Raw genomic sequence first — 19,404 nt, 5'->3', positions numbered from 1 at the left:
TTTGATCACAATTTATAATACTCCTTTATCCCTTCCACTTTTCCTTCCCATTCTCCTTTCCCTCTCCCGTATTCCTTCCTCTAATCTGCTACACTTCCTTTCACTTGTCTCTTGATTTATGTTTGGTTGGTTCTTTCCACCTATGTATAAAGGTGAAGTTCTCTGTGATATATTTACATATGCATATAACATGATTTTAAAAAAATTTTAGTTGTAGGTGGACACAATACCTATGCACATAACATGATTTAAAAAAATTTAGTTGTAGGTGGACACGATACCTTTACAGATATATATATATATATATATATATATATATATATAGTGCTGAGGATCCTACCACTGAGCTACAACCCCAGCTCACATAACATGACTTTTAAAGAATTCATTCTGCATTGCCTCCCCTTATCTATCCCTGCACTTTGTCTGTCTGTCTGTCTGTCTGTCTGTCTGTCTCTCTCTCTCTCTCTCTCTCTCTCTTTTTTGGCGGGGTGCAGGGTTCAGGGGATTGAACTCAGGGGCATTCAGCCACTGAGCCACATCCTCAACCCTGCTTTGTATTTTATTTAGAGACAGAGTCTCATTGAGTTGCTTAGTGCCTTTCTGTGGCTGAGCCTGTCTTTGAACTCATGATCCTCCTGCCTTAGCCTTCCAAGCCATTGGGTTTATAGGCATGTGCCACCAAGTCTGTCTCTTGATCTCCTTCTACATTACGGATATTCCCCTATATCTTTATGTTATACAATCCAGTGTTCCACCTTTCTTTTATTTTACTCTAGCTTCTGCATATGAGAGCAAACATTTGACCTTTGAGTTTTGGACTTTGGCTTATTTCACTTAGCATGATATTCTCCATTTCTATCCTTTTACTAGCAGATGCCATAATTTCATTCTTCTTTATGGCTGAGTAGAACTTAATTTTGTGTGTGTGTGTGTGTGTGTGTGTGTGTGTGTGTATCTCACAGTACTTATTTATATATATATATGTATATACATTTATATATATAATATGTATATAAAATCAATCACAGTTTTTTTAATCCATTCATCTACTGATGGGTACCTGAGTTGATTCCGTAATTTATCTGTTGTGAATTGTGCTGCAATAAATTTTGAGTTGCTGTCATCATGGTAGCACTCCAATTTTAGATATTTTGGGAAAATATCAAGGAGTGGGATAACTGGGTCATATGGTGGTTCTATTTCTAGTTTTTTGGGGATTCTTCATAGTGCTTTCCAGAGTGGTTGAATTAGTCTGCAGTCCTGCTAACAATGTATAAGTATACCTTTTCCCCCACAACATCACCTGCATTTATTATTGTTTGTATTCTTGATCATTGCTATTCTGACTGGAGTAAGAGAAAATCTTAATGTGTTTTCAGTTTGAATTTCCCTGATTGCTAAAGACGTTGAACATTTTTTTCATATGTTTGTTGGCTGTTTGTGTTTCTTCTTTTGAGAAGTTTCTACTTAGTTCTTTTGCTTATTTATTGATCAGGTTTTTTTTGATATTAAGGTTTTTGAATTCTTCATATAGTCTGGGTGTTAATCTCCAATTGGAGGAGTATCTGGCCAAGATTTTCTCCCATTCTTAGGATCTCTCTCGATGCTCTTAATTATTTCCTCTGCTGTACAGAAGCTTTTTAGTTTGATGGTATCTCACATATTGATTCTTGGTTTTGTTTTTTGTACTTTGGGGGTCTTGTTAAGGCACTCAGTGCCAGCACCTATATGATAAAGCATTAACCTTATGTTTTCTTCTATGTTGTAAGACTTCTGGTCTAATTCCTAAATCTTTGATACATTTTGATTTGAGGTACATTTGATACATTTTGTGAAGGTTTAGAGATAAGGATCTAGTTTCATTTTCTACTCTATCCAGTTATCCTAGCACCATTTGTTAAAAAGATTGTCTTTTCTCCAAAATAAATTTTTGGCATGCTTGTCAAATATTAGATAGCTTTTGGTATGCGGATTCGTCTCTGTGTCTTCTATGTTGCATTGGTCATTATGTCTATTTTTATGCCAATACTATGGTGTTTTTGTTTTCGTTTTTACTAATGTTCTTTAGTATAATTTCAGATCAGGTATTGTGAAGCCTCCTGTTTTTGCTTTTCTTGCTTAGTATTGCTTTGGCTCTTCTGGGTTTCTTAATCTTCCAAATGAATTTAAGAATCATTTTTGCTAATCCTGTGAAGAATGTTATTGGTATTTTTATTGCATTGAATCTGTATATTGCTTTTGGAGTATGGTCATTTTTATAATATTGACTCTGTCTATCTAGGAGCATGGGATGTGTTTCCATATTTTAAGGTTTTCTTCAATTTCTTTTCCTATTTGTATCCAAAGTGATTTGGCAAGAAAAGGAAATCAAAGGGATACAAATAGGAAAAGAAAAAGACAAACTATGTTAGTCTGTTGACACTATATCTAGAAAACCCAAAAAACTATACCAGAAGACTTCTAGAGTTATGAGTTTAGCAAAGTAGCAGGACACAAGATCAACTCCCATAAATCAATCGTTTTCCTATACTCCAACAGTTGATTCAGCTGAGGAAGAAATCAGGAAAACCATCCCATTACAATAACCTCAAAAAAATTAATACTTGGGAATTAAACTAACTAAGGAGCTAAAGAGCTTTACAATGAAAATTCTTGAATACTGAGGAAAGAAATTGCATCTTTCTCTTGTTTTACTTCATATAATATATTTTGGAGTGTTCCTTCCCTTTCAATTTCATGAAATAATTTTAGAAAGACTGGTGCTAGTTCTTCTGTAAAAGTTTGGTAGAAGTCAGCTAAGAATCCGTCTGTTTCTGGGCTTTTCTCTTTCAGGAGGCTTTTAATTGTTATTTCAATCTCATTATTTGATATTGGTCTGTTTGGGCTTTCTGTATCTTTATAATTCAATTTGAGCAGGTCATATGGGCTTAGAAATTTGTTAGTGTCTTCCAGATTTTCCAATTTATTGGAATATAGATTTCAAAATGGATTCTGATAATCCTTTGGATTTCAGAAGGGTCTGTGGTGATATTTCCTTTTTCATATCTGTTCTTGTTGATTTGGGTCTTCACACTCTTTTCTTTTGGTTAGTTTGATTAAAGGTATGTCCACCTTATTTATATTATCAATGAACCAACTCTTTGTTACATTTATCCTATGTATTGATTTTTTTATTCTCAATTTCATTGATTTTGGCTCTGATCTTAATTATTTCCTATATTCTACTGATTTTGGAATTTGTTCTTTTTCTAAGGCCTTCAGGTGGAACATAATCTTATTTATTAGGGATCTCTCTAATTTTTTAATATAGGCATTCAGTGCTATAAATTTGCCTGTTAGAACTTCTTTCATAGTGTCCCAGGAATTTTGTTATGTTATATCTCTGTTCTTATTTATTTCTAAGAATTTCTTTATTTCTCATTTCTTTTTTGATACACCCTTCATTTAAGAGAATATTATTCAATCTCCATGTGTTTATGTAGTTTCTATTATTTTTCTTTTTAAAAGTTTTTGATGGTTCTTTTTAAACATTTGTTTATTTATACACAGTCCTGAGAATCAAACCCAGTGTCTCACACATGCTAGACAAGTGCTCTACCACTGAGCTCTACCACAAAGCTGCGGATTTGTAGCATTAGTCCATTATGATCTGATAAGATACATAGAATTATGTTGATTTTTAAAAAATAATTGCTAAGACTTGTTTTGTGGCCTAGAATATGATGTATTTTAGAAAAAGTTCCATGTGTAGCTGAGAAGAACATGAATTCAACAGTTTTGGGATTGAATAGTATAAAGATATATTAGGTCCATTTGATTTAGAGTATTATTTAGGTTGCAGATATCTTTATTAATTTTGTATTTTGATGGCCTGTCTGTTGGTAATAAGGGTGTGTTGAAATTACCCAATATTATTGTGTTGGAGTCTATGCGAGATTTATTGAGTTTCATGGAGTTTTTATTTTATTTAAAAAGTGTTTGAAAATTTAATTGGCTGTATTAACTTGTGGGGCATTGTGTAAGATCATTATCTCTTCTTGTTGGATAATTCCCTTTCTAGGTTGTAGTTGCATTCTTTGTCTTTTCAGATTAATATTTGCTTGAAATCGGCTTTGTCAGGTAAGAGAATAGCTACTCTGGCTTGTTTTAGTGGTAGGTATGCATGACATATTTTTTGCCTTCCTTTTACCTGTGGATGTCTTTGCCTATAAGATGAGTCTCTTGTAAATAGCATACTGTTTTGATCCATTCTGCTAATCTGTGTCTTTTAGTTGGGGAGTTGAGACCATTAACATTCAACATTAGTATGGATATGTGTTTGTGGTTTCCTGCCATTTTTATATTTTGCTGTATTTTATCCTGTCTTGATTATCATTTGGTGGGTTATTACTTTACTTAACATCCTCTGGGAGCTTTGGGAATTGTCTTTTAGTTCCTTTGTGTGCAGTTTGAATATTCTTTATAATGCTAGATTGGTGCTTATAATTTCTTTTAGTTTATTTCTGTCATGGAAAGGTTTTATGTACCTCTGGAATTTAAAAGTGAACTTTACTGTATATAATAACCATGGCTGGCAGTTACTTTGTTTTAGGGCTTGGATTTTCTCATTCCAGGCCCTTCTTGATTTTAGGATGTGGACTGAGAAACCAGAAGTGAGCTTTATTGGTTTGTCTCTAAATATGACCTGATGTTTTTCTCTTGCAGCTTTTAATATTCTTCCCTTATTTTCTACGTTAGGCATTTTGACTATAATATGTTGTAATGAACTTTTCATTTAAATAGGTCTATTTAGAGTCCTGTAAGCCTCTTGTATTTAGATGTATATCTGATTTCTGATATGGGAAAAGTTTTTTGTAACTATCTCATTGAAAATGTTCTTTATGTCTTTAGTTTGTATCTTTGTGTTCTCTATATCCCAATGATTCTCAGGTTTGGTTTTTTTAATGTTGTCTCAGAGTTCTTGTATATTCTGGTCATAGTCTATATTTTTTCCCCTTTATTCATTCTGTGTACTCAAGATCATCTAGCCTGTCTTCAAGGTCTGAGGTTTTATTTTCTATGCATTCTAATATGTTAGTGATACCTTCAAGTGAAATTTTAATTTGATTAATCATGTCTTTCATTTCTAGGAGTTCTTCTTGGTTTCTTTTCATTGTTTCTATTTATTAATTAAAGTGGTCTTTCATCTCCTCTAATTGTGTTTGATTGTGCTAGCAGCTTGTGTTTGCCTGCTTATACCATAAAGTTTCTCTCATCTGGACTTTCCTCAGTGCTGTGTTCCTATAACTGCTCTCTTAATTCCTTCCTTAGGTCTTCTTTTAGATCACTGAACATTTTAATAGTCAGTTTTTTTATAATCTTTTGCTGGGATTTCATCCATCTCATTATCAGTGGGATCCTTTGTTGGGGGATTGTGGATTTTGGGGAGAGATTTTGTTTGTCTGTTTCCTCATGTTTTCAGAGGTTTTCAACTTGCGCATCAGTTGAGGTGGATTTCCCTACCTCTTTTTTGTTTTTTTTGAGAGAGAGAGAGAATTTTTTAATATTTATTTTTTAGTTTTCCGTGGACACAACATCTTTGTTTGTATATGGTGCTGAGGATCAAACCCGGTCTGCACGCATGCCAGGCGAGCACACTACCGCTTGAGCCACATCCCCAGCCCTCCCTACCTCTTTATATGAATATCCTTTTGTGTGTAATTATCTTATTTATTCTGGGACTTCTCTCTTTTTTTGATGTGTGTAGATGCTACAGGGTGGGACCTGAAGTCCTTCTCAGATTTGTCCTTCTTGGTTTGGGGCTTTTGTCTCCTCATTTGAGTTGGAGTAATTTTATGGCTGAGGAGGAGTAGACTGTGTGTGGATTGAGATTCACTGCTGCTTGATTGAGATGTGAGTATTTCTCAGCTGTGGGATCTCTACTGTGTGATTTTGAAGTGACCCAATCTCTTTCCAGCCCCTCTTAGAAGAAGCGGGGAGCCAGGAGTGGCACTAATGTCAGCAACAGATGTACAACTTTATATTAAATGTCCTTTGTCTGTGATAATATTTGCTGTCTCTTTGGGAAGCTGTACACCTAAGTTGTGTGCTTTGGTCTTGAGCCAGGTACGACTTGGAGTACCGCTTTTCTCTACTCTGCCATCTTCAAAATCCCCTCTAATTCCTTTAAGAAATTTACAAGGCATATTATTGCTGTTTTATTGATTAGAACAATATAACTCAGAGCATTTATATAACTGTGTCATAGTTACACAGCTTAGTGAATTATAGCCACTAGCTGTATATGAATTTTGAGCACTTGAAATATAACTAATGAAATTGATAAGTGCTATGTTTTAAAGTAAACATTACATTTTAAGGCTTATTTTGAACAAATAATATAAAGTATCATCATTACTTTTAAAAAATTTGACCACATATTAATATTTTGGATATATTGAATAAAAATGTATTACTAAAATTAATTTTATCTTATTACTTAATATGGCTATTTAAAAATTTACAGTGACATAGGTGACTCTTATTTGTAGCCCATGTTTGTATTTCTATTGGACAGTGCTACTTGAAATCACATTTTGCCTAGTGATCTTATGAGTGTAGCCTCTACCACATCAGGGATACAAAGGCAACCCATTGCCCATAATGCCCTGAATGGCTTTCTTGAGATTAAGTTGCTCCCCAAACATAAAGTTAAGGAATAATCCTATTTCTAGTTTATGTGAATTAGCCAGCCCTATTTGGAAATTAGGAATTTTAGAGGTTTGGTCTTAACATATCACTAATTAATAAATTAATTAATTAATGACAATCTCTAAAACATTTTTTTCTGTTCAAGGGTTTCTATATAAATGTCATACTTTGGTATTTTATTTTACTAGACAATATTTTGGCAGTCTGTCTATTAAAGTCCAACTGAATGGATATTATTCTCTTACATTATAGAAAACTTACAATGTGTTTGGGAGTGGAGTGGTTTAATTAAAAGGACCAAAGAGGATTTCATCTTTTGTTATAGGATTTTTTACACACTTAAATACATATGCAAATATAAATGTTGAAAATATGTTCTCTTAAATTATCTGCATTTAGAGAGGGAAGCCTGGAGATAGATTTGTGATAACTCATTGCTGAGAACACCCCAGCATTTTTATTGATTTCAGTTGGTTAAATTTTAATAGCTTGCTATTTCCTCCCTCACATTTTAAATTTCTGCAATATATAGCTGCTTGTGTTTGCATGTACCATAAAGTTTCTGTCATCTGGGCTTTCCTCAGTGGTATGTTCCTTCTGCCTAAGTTCTTCTTCCCTTCTCTTCTCAAAAAGCTTAGAAATCCTTCTTCTTGGGTAGGCTTTCTTAGGCTCTTTTTCTAAGCTGATAGTGCATTTTTCCAGGACTGGTACATGAAGACCTTTACATACTATGCTAGGAAGTTTGCACTTTATCTTCTTGGTCAAATGGACATTTCAAAAATTTTAAAGTAAAAGAATAACAATGTCTATACTCTGATGTCCATGTGACCTTATTTCTTACAAATGGAGAGTTTAAAAAAGAGAATATAATATTTTAGAGCTCTATTCACTACTTGCTCTGTCTTAATTTTTTTTGGATCATGTAGAAGTGTAAGGCTGCTTGTTGTAGAATAACTTATTAACCAGTTTAGCCTTGCAGGGCTGTCTTGTCTCCCTAGATTCTCCCTAGTCTATTCCCAGGTTTTTACCTCATTCAGAACTGTTACACAAAGAACTTAAAATAGAGAGACATACTTATTTGTATTGATTATTGTGGTAAAAAGGAAATGACTGAAATGACACCAATTATTTAGAAATCAAATGTTCTGACTCTGGTTCAAGGAAAGGTAGAATACTTCTTTCAACTTTGACATTCTCCCTCAGGATATGAATAAATGTGATGTTTAATGAGCTCCTCTAACTGAGGATTTACTGTTTCTTTTACTTGTATGGGCTGGCTCTTTGTTATGGGTGAAGTTGTGAGAAGTTCAAATTGGAAATCCAGGCATCATCTCAACACGCAAGATGTGATTCTCTATAGCCTGATCTTTCACTTGGGCTTAGCCTTTCTAGAAGTGCCCTTGACTTAGTCAGTCAGAAATTGGAATGTTCTTGATGGGTTTTGTTATTGGTTAGAAGAGTGGAGGACATAATTATTATTAGCTCAGCTTTTTTTCTTAATTAAAAAAAGATAGCATTGAACTAACAGTAGAAATCAAATCATTTCTCCGAATTTCACTCTTTTGATGTTTTCTTTGATTTATGAAAGGTTTTAAACCACTACCTGTATCCTAAATATAGTTTGTCTGACTTTTCATTTTCTTACCCCTAGGGAGAGACTCAATTTTTTTTAAAGAAATATGCTCAACACAGAGACCTTCTTCTGATTTATTAACTTTCAACATTCAGAAACTAAAAAAAGAGTGTAATAAATCTTTCCAATTTTATATCAACTTGTTTTGTAACTTTGAATTCATTAAGAGCTATCTTTTTTTCTAGTTATATTGTTTTCTTTTTTGTAATTTATTTTTTATTTTGCAGTGCTGGGGATCAAACCTGGGGCCTTGATCATGCTAAGCAAGTGCTCTACCTCTGAACCATATCCACAGCCCTAATTATATTGTTTTAATACACAAAGAATCCACGTTTGTTGCTGAAATTTTGCATGGTATTTATGCTATAGAATGAGGTTGAATAGCCTTAACAAATAAAATTAAGAATTGGAATGTTGAAGAGATTATAGATTCTTTCTTTACCTTCATTTTCTTTTACTTGTTTATGATACATTACTGTCCTTTTTTTGTCATAAATTAATCACATTTGCCTGAAATAGAAACTTAAAAACATCTAATAGATTGGTTCTTCAGATTGTATTAGGATTGCTAAGGTATTGAACACCATAGACTCCAAAAGTCTGTTCTGTCTTTCACCTATATGAAAAGAGTAAATAAAGTTATTATTTCTAAACTTGTTTCTTCAACTTGAATTTGGAGGCAATAGAGTGTACTGTGTAAGAGTAATACCTTTGGGTCAGACTTTCTGGATTTGAATTATATTTTGCATTTTTCTTACTAACTTGTTTTTCTTAATTATAGAAAGAAGATAATCATAATAATGCTTCTGAATTATGCTAAGGTTTAAATGAATTAATGTACATAAATTGCTTAGCATAGTTCCTGGCAGATAGTAAATGCCCCAAAATGTTATTTTTTAAAATTTGTGACTGATATTTTTCTGTCTAGTGTAGTTTCTTTCTTTTTTTAGAGTCAAGTGTAAATATATATCCTATCCATACATGTATGCACCCCCTATCATTTGGATGGCCCACAGTCTTCCTACCTTTGGATATTATCCTTTCTATCAAAATGACTTCTGCTCTAGTCCCTAATATTGTAGGCTGTCAAGTTTTCTCCAACTTCTCTGAGCCTTGCTTGGAGGCACTTGGGGTTCTCTTGTTACAATTTCTTGCTCTTGTTGAGTATTATGTTTCCATTCTGCTACTCCCTCTTAAGGCTAATCCCTTTTTTATGTCTGAAATTTTGTTTCCTTCGTAACTTCAAAGCTCTATTATCTCACTGCTCTTGTATATAAAGGATTCTTAGAGAAGGTCAGGGGATAACTGAAAAAAAATTAAGCATTGTATGGGTAACAGCATTAGCTTGAATATTAGACACAACTCATATTAATTTTTTTTTGATATTGCCACAAAGAGTTTCTCACTATCTATTTTTCTGTGGGGGCAATTTGCCTCTAATCTTATTGACACCTTGAAACTTCTCCCATTTTCTCTTTTTCTGAATCCCCCTGGATACCCAAAAGTTCTTTCTGAGATATCATTATCAGCCTCCTAAATTCTTATGTAAAGAATAATAAGAATTATGTAGAATAACAAGTGTTACTTAGCTCTTTGTTGCTGTGACCTGACAGAACAACTGAGAGGAGGAAAGGTTTATTTGGAGCTCACGCTTTCAGAGATTTAGTCCATGGTCAGCCGACTTAAATGCTTTGGGCCCAAAGTGAGGCAGAACATGATGGCAGAAGGGCCTGGTGGAAAAATGATACTCTGTTCAAGGTAGCTAGGAAGCAGGGAGCAGGTTTAATTGATTGATTGATTGATTGATTGATTGATTTTGGTACCAGGGATTGAACCCAGGGGCATTTAACCACTAAGCCACATCCCCAACCCTTATTTTTTAAAATTTTTATATTTTGAGACAGCCCTAAGTTCTAAGTTGCTTTCCTCTCATACTATTCTTGAGGCTGGCTTTGAATTTGCAATCCTCCTGCCTCAGCCTTTTGAACCACTGGGATTATCGATGTGTGCCACAATGCTTGGCAGAAGATAAACCCTTTTAGGGCATGCCCCCAGTGACTCATCTGTTATATTTACCATACTGTCTGTCCATTCAAACTAGAGTAAACGGATTAGATTACAGTCTCATAACCTATTCATTTCAGCTTTGAATATTCCTATATTAACATTGGAGCTTTTGGGGGTCACCTCATAATTCAGCTCATAACATTGAGTATTTGTTTAGCTTTTTATAATTCTTTCCTCTCATACTATTCCTATGGACCTCTGTTTTTATGGATCAAAGAATAAAACCAAAAAAGAAAACAAAAATAAAAAAGGATTAATTATGGAGTTTTCCCTGTAAAAAAACCATTTTCCTTTAAGAGGGTGTCTTCTTTCCTTCTGAAGCAAACAGCACTGCCCAGTGAAACTTTCTGTAATTATGGAAGTGATACTTGCTTTCTAATAAGGTCCCTATTAATTTTAGGTAACTGTTTAGTACTCGGCATGTGGCTGGTGCAAATAAGGAATATTAAGTTAACAATTTTAAATTATGGAAGCCACATGTGAATAATAGGTATTATGTTAAATAATTCAGTTTTAGATTATCTACTTTAAAGTATAGTCAGACTTCTTTTCCTGTTAAACTTATATTGATTTTAATTTTTGAATTGAGATATAAAATATTTTACTTAAATTTTATTTTTTAAATTTACATTTAGTTTAGTGTGTAGATGTACTCATACATGGAATATTTTAGAAAATCTGTGGGAATGTTAGGTTGTGTCTAAGTTAGAAATCTTAGCAAATTTATCTTGGAACAAATTTGTATATAGGTATACAGAGTCTTCTTTATCCTTTTATGGTAGTAAAATGATTTCTGAATATTCATTCAAATTCAAAAACTATTGCGAAGGATTCAGCAATACTTTGAAAAGTTTGGATCCCATGAGTTTCTAACCTGCTACTGTGCTGTTAGAGATGTTGTTGAAATGGGTTTGGATCTGCCAAAAAGTACTATATTGACAGGGCCAGAACTGCCAAAAAGTGCAGCAGCAATAAAAGCTTCACTTTTGAAGCCAGAGAAAGGAAGTTTCTCTTCTTCCTCCTGACTTTTGATCTCCTGCTAGTGTCTCCTGATGTCAGAATTTAACAGGAAGCCAGTTGGCAAGGAGAATAAGAAATATAATTTCCAGAATCCCAGCTCTCAGTATAGAATGGAGTATACATAAAGGTGGATGTGGAGGTGAGACACAATACATAAATTATTAGTAGCAGCATACCTCTCCAGAAGCAAATAAAGATGAAAAGTTAAGCAAATGTGTTTGCTTAACTTTTGTGTGCACAAGTGAGCACACCTATTTATGTTTGTATCATTTTTTTTCTTTGCACAAATGTTAGTTTATAATACACATTGTTCTAAATTTTGATTGTTTGGTTTCTTGTTAGATTTTAGAAATTGTTTTATATTGATTCATTAAATGTCACAATTCTCCTTTTATGGTCATAGAATATTTCATTCTATGAAATGTGCTGTGATATATTTCATCAAGCCCCTATGATGGAAATTAGGTTATATCCTGTCTTTCACAATTATAAATAATGCTTTAATGAACTCTTTCATATATATGAAAAAATACATGTGTACATATATAAATGTAACGCATCTGACTATATTTATATGTGATAAGATAAATTACTAGAATAATTGCTATATCAGATAATATATAATTTATAATTACTTTGAGGCATATTTGCCTTCAATATATCTTGTTCATGATTCAGTGTTTGGTCTGAGTAGAAATGCTAAAAATGCTAGATCTTTTGATAGAGACAGCATAATTATAGACAAAGAACTCTAATGCAGAAATATGACAGATGAATGGGTCTCAAGATGTATATAAAAGTCACAAGAGAATACAGCCTGTAGCTGGTCCAATGATAGAAGGAAGAGAGGTTGATAGTTCAACAGGAAATAGCCTTTTGGGGGAGGAAATACACATTGGGATTGCTATAATGGAAAAAGAAAAACTGGATAATGGGGGAGAACTTATTTGCATAGATGCCACTCAAACATTTAACTAAGCCTGAAGTCTATGAAGCAATACAACAGAAAATACCTCTTCATAAATAATAGGAAAATTATTTTTGAAGGGCTGGCGATGTGGCTCAAGTGGTAACGCACTTGCCTGGCGTGTGCAGGGCACTGGGTTCGATCCTCAGCACCACATAAAAATAAAAATAAAGATGTTATGTCCACCTAAAACTGAAAAATAAATATAAAAAAATTCTCTCTGGGGCTGGGGATGTGGCTCAAGCGGTGGCGCGCTTGCTTAGCATGCGTGCGGCCCGGTTCGATCCTCAGCACCACATACAAACAAAAGATGTTATGTCCGCCGAAAACTAAGAAATAAATATTCAAAAATTCTCTCTCTCTCTGTCTCTCTCTCTTTTTTAAAACAAAATTTTCTCTCTCTCTCTCTCTCTCTCTCTCTCTCTTTCTCTCTAAAAAAATTGTTTCTGAAATGACAATTGGCATTTAGGAGTATTTTTTGTCTATTTTTCAGTACTACCAATCATCAATGCATGTTTGTTAAAAAAATAACTACAGATGAATAAAATTTTAAAATGGAACTCTCTGTTATCCTTTTTTAGAAAATAATGGTAAATTTACATTCATCCAATTGCACACACACGCATCAAAACTTAGAATCACTGTTGGTGAATGTTTCTCAGATTTTTTCTAATTTCCATTTTTTCTAAGAATGCTTCAATAAATGTGGCTTAGTTTTCTACAGGGCAGGGTTAAACTTGTTTTGAGTACCATTTCATGCTTTCTGTAAACAATAATACCTAGAACAGAGATTTATTTGGAGGCATCAATACCATTTGCTATAGAAACATATTTCTATGTAGACCCATCTCTTCTTTGCAAATACTTAAAGCATAGCTTTACTTGTTTTTCATTCAATAACTATAAAAGGATGGCTTTTCTGTTCAATATGATGGATCAATGTTCTAGCTGCTCCTGGCACAGATTTGAAATTTAAGGTGAAAAAGATGAATTCTACTCACTATATAGTAAAAAAAAATGTTATGAGGCAGAAAGCAATGATGCATGTGAAGCATTTTGAGTTTCTTCTAAGGAATAATAATATGTAATATTTTAAAAATACACACGGATTGTCTTCAGACTTCCTCACATAAAAGACGATATCAAATATAAACCATACAGGTAGTTTCTTAGAATATTTTATCTCCTGAAATAGCTGAAGTCATCTCACATTCTTCTTTTAATTAAAACCAGTAATTAATTAGCAATATTTGCTTTATTTTATTAGTATATTATGCAAAGTCAAAATGAACTGAGATGAAATATAAGAACACTGCTTTGAAAAACTTTGTGTTCATATGATTAGGTTGATTTCAGTGATAAGGAATATTAGTGTGTGGGGGATGCATTTGTGAGGTCCCATTCTTATGCCCTTTTCAGTGAGACATAAGTTAATGTAAGGCAAAAGATTAAGAGAAGAATGAGACAGGGTTTGACTAAATTATACTTTCATCAGGACAGCAGAGTTTATTTCTCTTAAGTTTTAATTTTAGTCAGCTTTTCTTCTGCTTTGACCAAAAGACCTGACAAGAACAATTTTAAGGAGGAAAAGTTTATTTTGGTGCTTACAGTTTCAGAGGTCTCAGTCTATAGACAGCTAGCTTCATTCTTCAGAACTCAAAGCCAGGCAAGAACATCATGGTGGAAGAGTGTGGTAGAGGCAAGCAGCTGAAGACACTGTACCAGGAAGCAGAGAGAGCAAGCTCTGCTCAATAGGACAAAATATATTCCCCAAAGGCATGCCCCCAGGGACCCACCTCCTCTAGCCAAACCCTACCATACCAGCCCACAGTTACCACTCAGTTAATCCCTATCAAGGGATTAATTCATGGATTGGGTTAAAACTCTCATAACTCAATCATTTCACCTCTAAACCTTCTTGCATTGCCTCACACATGAGCTTTTGGGGGACACCTTACATCCAAACCATAACAAATCTCACTAAGTATTGTTACTTATTTTTAGGAACCAATAAGACACAGTGTTAATCAACTAAAATAATCAAATAAAAAATTGACATATGAGTACAAGGTGACATATATGTACAAATATTTGTGTTATTTTTTAAGGAGAATTCAAATTAGGGTCTGAATTATATAACATGTCCTAGTTTATTGTTCATATTTAGTATTTTTAACTTCATTAATTACTGGAAATTCTTAATTTAATACTCTTAAAATGGTTATCACATTTCTAATCTTTGGAAAAAGTTTGTATTTTGAGAACAAATTACTTGTCTACTTCAAAGTTCTCATTGCATTATATTTATGTAATTAAGAACTCTAAAATATGCTTCAATGATAGTAATGGTACTTAAGGCTTTGATCTCTTCCTTTAAGTTGCCACCCCTCCCCATTTAGGGCCACTTTTTGAGTTTATTTTATGTTTTACAATTTTGATTTTTTAAAGTCCTTTGGGGATAAAATAACTGAGTTATTTCATAGTAGATGATATAAAGAATTGGTTGACTTTTTTTTTTTGAAATATATGATTATATTTGTTTACTTTTTCAAAATGTTAAGGACCTTTGGACAAATTGTGCTGCTTGGGGTATTGTTAAACCACTTTTTATTATTTTAACTAAAAAAACAAGGAACATACTTATACACAGAGTTTATTGTGAGGCATTTCTGGATCTTATTATTTAAAACTATGAACTAACTTCATTATTTTCCTCTGCCCCTTTACTGCTTTGTCTCCCTCTGTACCATTTGTAATCTTCTAGTATAAACACAATTTGCCCCCTCCCCCTTTTAATTAGTTTATGATCTACCTTCCTTTAAAGCATAATCCTGAAGAAAGGGATTTTTATTGTTTGTGTTCACTGCTATCCAGTGCTTTGAAAAGATACCATATAAATGCCCATACAGATTTCAAAATTCTAAATTTACTTTGTAAAACGTACTTAGTCTGAATTTTTAATTTTTGAGAGATATTGACTTTATTTTAAATTTTTGTAATGGCGAACTCAAAGTCATCTGAAATATAAATACTTGTAAAGTTAATATCACCTTGTATTTTTTAAAAAACCTCTTACTTCATTCATAACCTATAAAATTAGAAATTTGTTTTAAAATGCAATTCTTAAGGTATAACTTAGTCTAGATATTAAGCCCAGTCTCTTGAAAATTCCTCAGTCAGTGGTAATTACTGATGTTCATATTGATGATTTTGATATGCCTTAAGATCCTGAAATGCCTTTTGATTCACCAAAGGGAAGGAAGGAACAATGGAAGGCAGGCAGGCAGGCAGACTTCAAAAGTTAAGTTCTCCTAGAGAACATTATATTAAACGAAATAAGTCAGGCATAGAAAAACAAATACTACATGTCCTCACTTATATATGGAAGCTAAAAAAAAAGTTGATCTGGTAGAAGTAGTGAGCCTGGATGGGTGTAGGGAAGACAAGGATGGAGAGAGGATGGTTAATAGGTACAAGGGTGCAGTTGGACAAGAGGAACAACTTCTAATGTTCTAAAGCACAGTAGGATAACTACAGTTGACAACAATTAATTGGATATTTCAAAATAGCTAGTAGAAGTATTTTGAATGTTTCCAACACAAATAAATGATAAATGTTTGATATGAAATGTAATACCAGTTATCATATCTTATCATTACATGCTATATACATCAATTGACATAGCACACTGTATTATATAAGTATGCAATTACCTTGTGTCAATTTATTTTTTTTTAAAGCTGGGTTCTCTTTAGATTGATTTCCTTTTTGTCATCTGAATACATGGTAAATCAACTAAATAGAACACAAATTCCAAAATTTTTAAAATAAATAACAGCTTAATTTGTTTAAATGATTAACATTTTACTGCTTCCATTTATATCAGAAGCATAGAAAAATTTTCCTTAGTTTCAACTCTAATTGCTGTTTTTCCTAGTTGTACATGTGATGTCCACCAAAGTATTTTATACTGTTTTGTTGAGTAAGTAAAAATTGTTTGGCACGTACCTAAATACTTGAATATTTATCACTGGAGTTTTGTGAGTACTGGTGACACTGATGCTGGAGTAAATTTTTATAGCATTGCTTTTCTAGGTAAAAGAAAAAATAACCACAGTAGCTAACAGTTATCAGGCATTTACTGTGTCAGTTATTCTAAGTGATTTTCATGTACTAACCAGTTTATTCCTTACAGCAACCCTTGGAAGTAGGTAACTACTATTATCCCTTTTTATAGATGAGGAAGTGGAGGCACAGAAGATTTAAGTAACTTCCCTCTGTTCAGACAGCTAATATATACGAAAGCTAAATTTTTGCCCATGCCTAATTCTGCTTAAAGGAATATATATTTTAGTATTTTATTTTATAGGGGGCCATGAGGTGGTGGTATATCATAGATATACTAATTAAAAGAACATTAAATGTTTCAACAGAGAGAATATAATATGGGGAAATACAGGTTTAAGAAAACAAGGAACTGCAGAATGTATGAAGTTATATAAATCAATAATTTCCACAAGTAAGCAACAGGGCTGATGGATCAAAAGAAAGAAGCGTGGTTATTAGAATATTAGAGGGAAAACCTCCACAGCTGAGTCTTAAACTTCTAAGGAAAGACAACTATCTGGCTATAAGGCCCCACTGAGCTTATGAGGTACCAAGCATCTCAAATTGCACAGAAAGATGGATTTGGAATTGAGAGAAGAGCCTAATAACTTGTATAATGGGAAGCAAATTCAGGGAAATAATGGCAACATCTTCTCTCATAGACTAATTCAGTTTACAAATCACTATGTAAAATCTGTACTTGAAAAACTCTAGCAAAGAATAATGTGAAAAAGATGAAAAACATTAAATTTACCTTTTAAAATGGGAAAAATAGGGGCTGGGGTTGTGACTCGGTAGTGGAGAGCTCGCCCAGCACATGTGAGGCCCTGGGTTTGATCCTCATCACCACATAAAAGATGAGTAAATGAAATAGAGATATTGTGTTCAATTACAACTAAAAAATTTTAAAAAATGGGAAAATTATTGTTTTGTATTATGTATGGGAAAAAGTATTAGTAAATTATTTAATATCTTTTTTTTATTCATTTTAGATAAGATGGGAAAAAAACATCACGTTGGGGGAACCACCAGGATTCTTACATTCTTGGTGGTGGTAAGTATCTTTTATTCCATTTTTACTACATTGATAATGCATTTCAGTAGACTTGCACTATACTTGTTTATATTTAATGCTTCTCTTTTAATTTTTACTTTCTAAAATTGTTATTTGAAAGTCAGCACTTTTAAAAGCAAAACTCGAAACTAGCGTTAGTGTTTTTTGACTTAAAGATGTTACTATTTAGTCAAGATGGGATTGAAACGACTATGTGGAATCTCCAACTGTAAGTATGATTATCGTATTTGTTTGTTAGGACTGCCATAACAAAATATCAGAGAACAAATGGCTTATACACAGTCAGAAGGACAGAAGTCTAAGATCAAGGTGCTAGAATGACTGGTTTCTGATGAGGGCCCTCTCTTAGGCTTGTAGACAGTCACCTTCTCACTATGACTTTACATTATAGGGGGAGAGAAAGAAAGAAAGCTTTTTGTGTCTCTTCTTAGAAGGGCACTAATCCCACAATGAGGGTCATACCTTTGTGACCACAACCAAATGTAATTATCTTCCAAAGGTCCACTTCAAAATGAATTTGAAAGTTAGGACTTCAACACATGAATTTGGAGGAGGTATACAATTCAGTCCATAGCAGATTTCCTTTTTTTACTTTCAGTGGCAAATGAGGATTGTACTCTTTTGATTCTCTGCTCACTGACTATGTATAAGGTTGCTGTCTGTGAAGAGGCCTTTTAAATTGTCATAATGCTAGACCACTTCATAAGCTTCAGAACACCATTCCTGTTTCTTCCTTGATGCCTCACTTTTCCTCTTGAGGATTGGGAATGGGAGATAATAATTTGATTGGCTAACCCTATTCCAAAATAACAGCCATCAATCAAATGGAAAATTTCTAAGAACAAGAGGGGAATAAATTACAAATAAACAGGCACTGAAATAAATTTATCTTCATTTTCTCAAGATGTAAAAGCATATTCATGAGAAATGGTTTCCTGATAAAATGCTAGGCAGATACTGAACTATTCATATGTATTTTTGTTTCTTGTTTGTTTTGAAAACCACAATTTTATATTTCTTTACATTTCTGCCATATGGGTGGTAACTTTTAAGTTTTATTTATTCATATGCTTTGAGCAAATTTCTCTTTGCAAACTTAGTAAAATTTATTTATTGCATACTGTCAACAAATACTTATCGAATGCCTTGTATGTATCAGGTGCTATACGAGGTACTGTGGGCACACCAGTGAATAAAATGGGTACACATCCTTCCCCTATTGTTGATGACAATCTATTGAGGAAAACAAATAGCTCAATAAGCATAAGAAAGAAATGTTTTATGGGATGTGCAGAATACCATCTAGCACATACTGCATACATTTCACCTGGAGAAGCTTTTATCTAAGCCAAGATTTTAAGTATATAGGGAGTTACTCAGAGAGACATAAAGAGATAAAGAAGAGGAATTTTCTAGGTCAATCCTATGATGTTTGAAGAGGAGGGGTAGGCAGAAAGAGTATAGCATGTAGAAAGAATGGAAAGAATTTCAGTGTGTTGGAAATTGAGGTGATAGATGATTAGGGATGAGTCTGGAGAGAGAAACTGGCAGTTTGAATTTACTTATAAAGATAATCCATTCAGATAAGTTTTTCAGCAGGAGAGTATTCATTTTAGAGTAATGTATCTTAACAATATCATTGTAGTTATATAGAGTAGAAAATGGATGGAACATGAATCAATCCAGAAGTAGAGAAGTACTTAGAAAGCTATTTCAGTGAGAAGAGAATGGTTACCTTAGCTAGTGTATAATCAGTGAGTAGCAGGAGAAGTGGAAGGATGTGGAAGATGTAAGTGTTGAAATAACATTGACAGGATTTGGTGAAAAGTTCAGCTTTGTGGG

At 33.3% G+C, this 19,404-nt stretch overlaps 1 protein-coding gene across 6 annotated transcripts in view; it reads left to right on the top strand.

The window, feature by feature from the left end:
• The window catches only part of Ssbp2 (single stranded DNA binding protein 2), a 332,846-nt gene that overhangs the window by 90,744 nt on the left and 222,698 nt on the right, over positions 1 to 19,404 (top strand). For all 6 annotated transcript variants that reach the window (XM_040273490.2, XM_021724853.3, XM_021724768.3 and 3 more), the window contains one exon: positions 17,480 to 17,541. In XM_040273490.2, coding sequence (XP_040129424.1) covers positions 17,480 to 17,541 — 62 coding nt within the window. The remainder of the gene's footprint in view (positions 1 to 17,479; positions 17,542 to 19,404) is intronic.

Source organism: Ictidomys tridecemlineatus, chromosome 1 (genome assembly GCF_052094955.1).
Source record: "Ictidomys tridecemlineatus isolate mIctTri1 chromosome 1, mIctTri1.hap1, whole genome shotgun sequence".
NCBI lineage: Eukaryota > Metazoa > Chordata > Mammalia > Rodentia > Sciuridae > Ictidomys > Ictidomys tridecemlineatus.
Note: the sequence above shows the minus strand (reverse complement) of the source record. Positions and strands in the feature narration are given on the sequence as shown.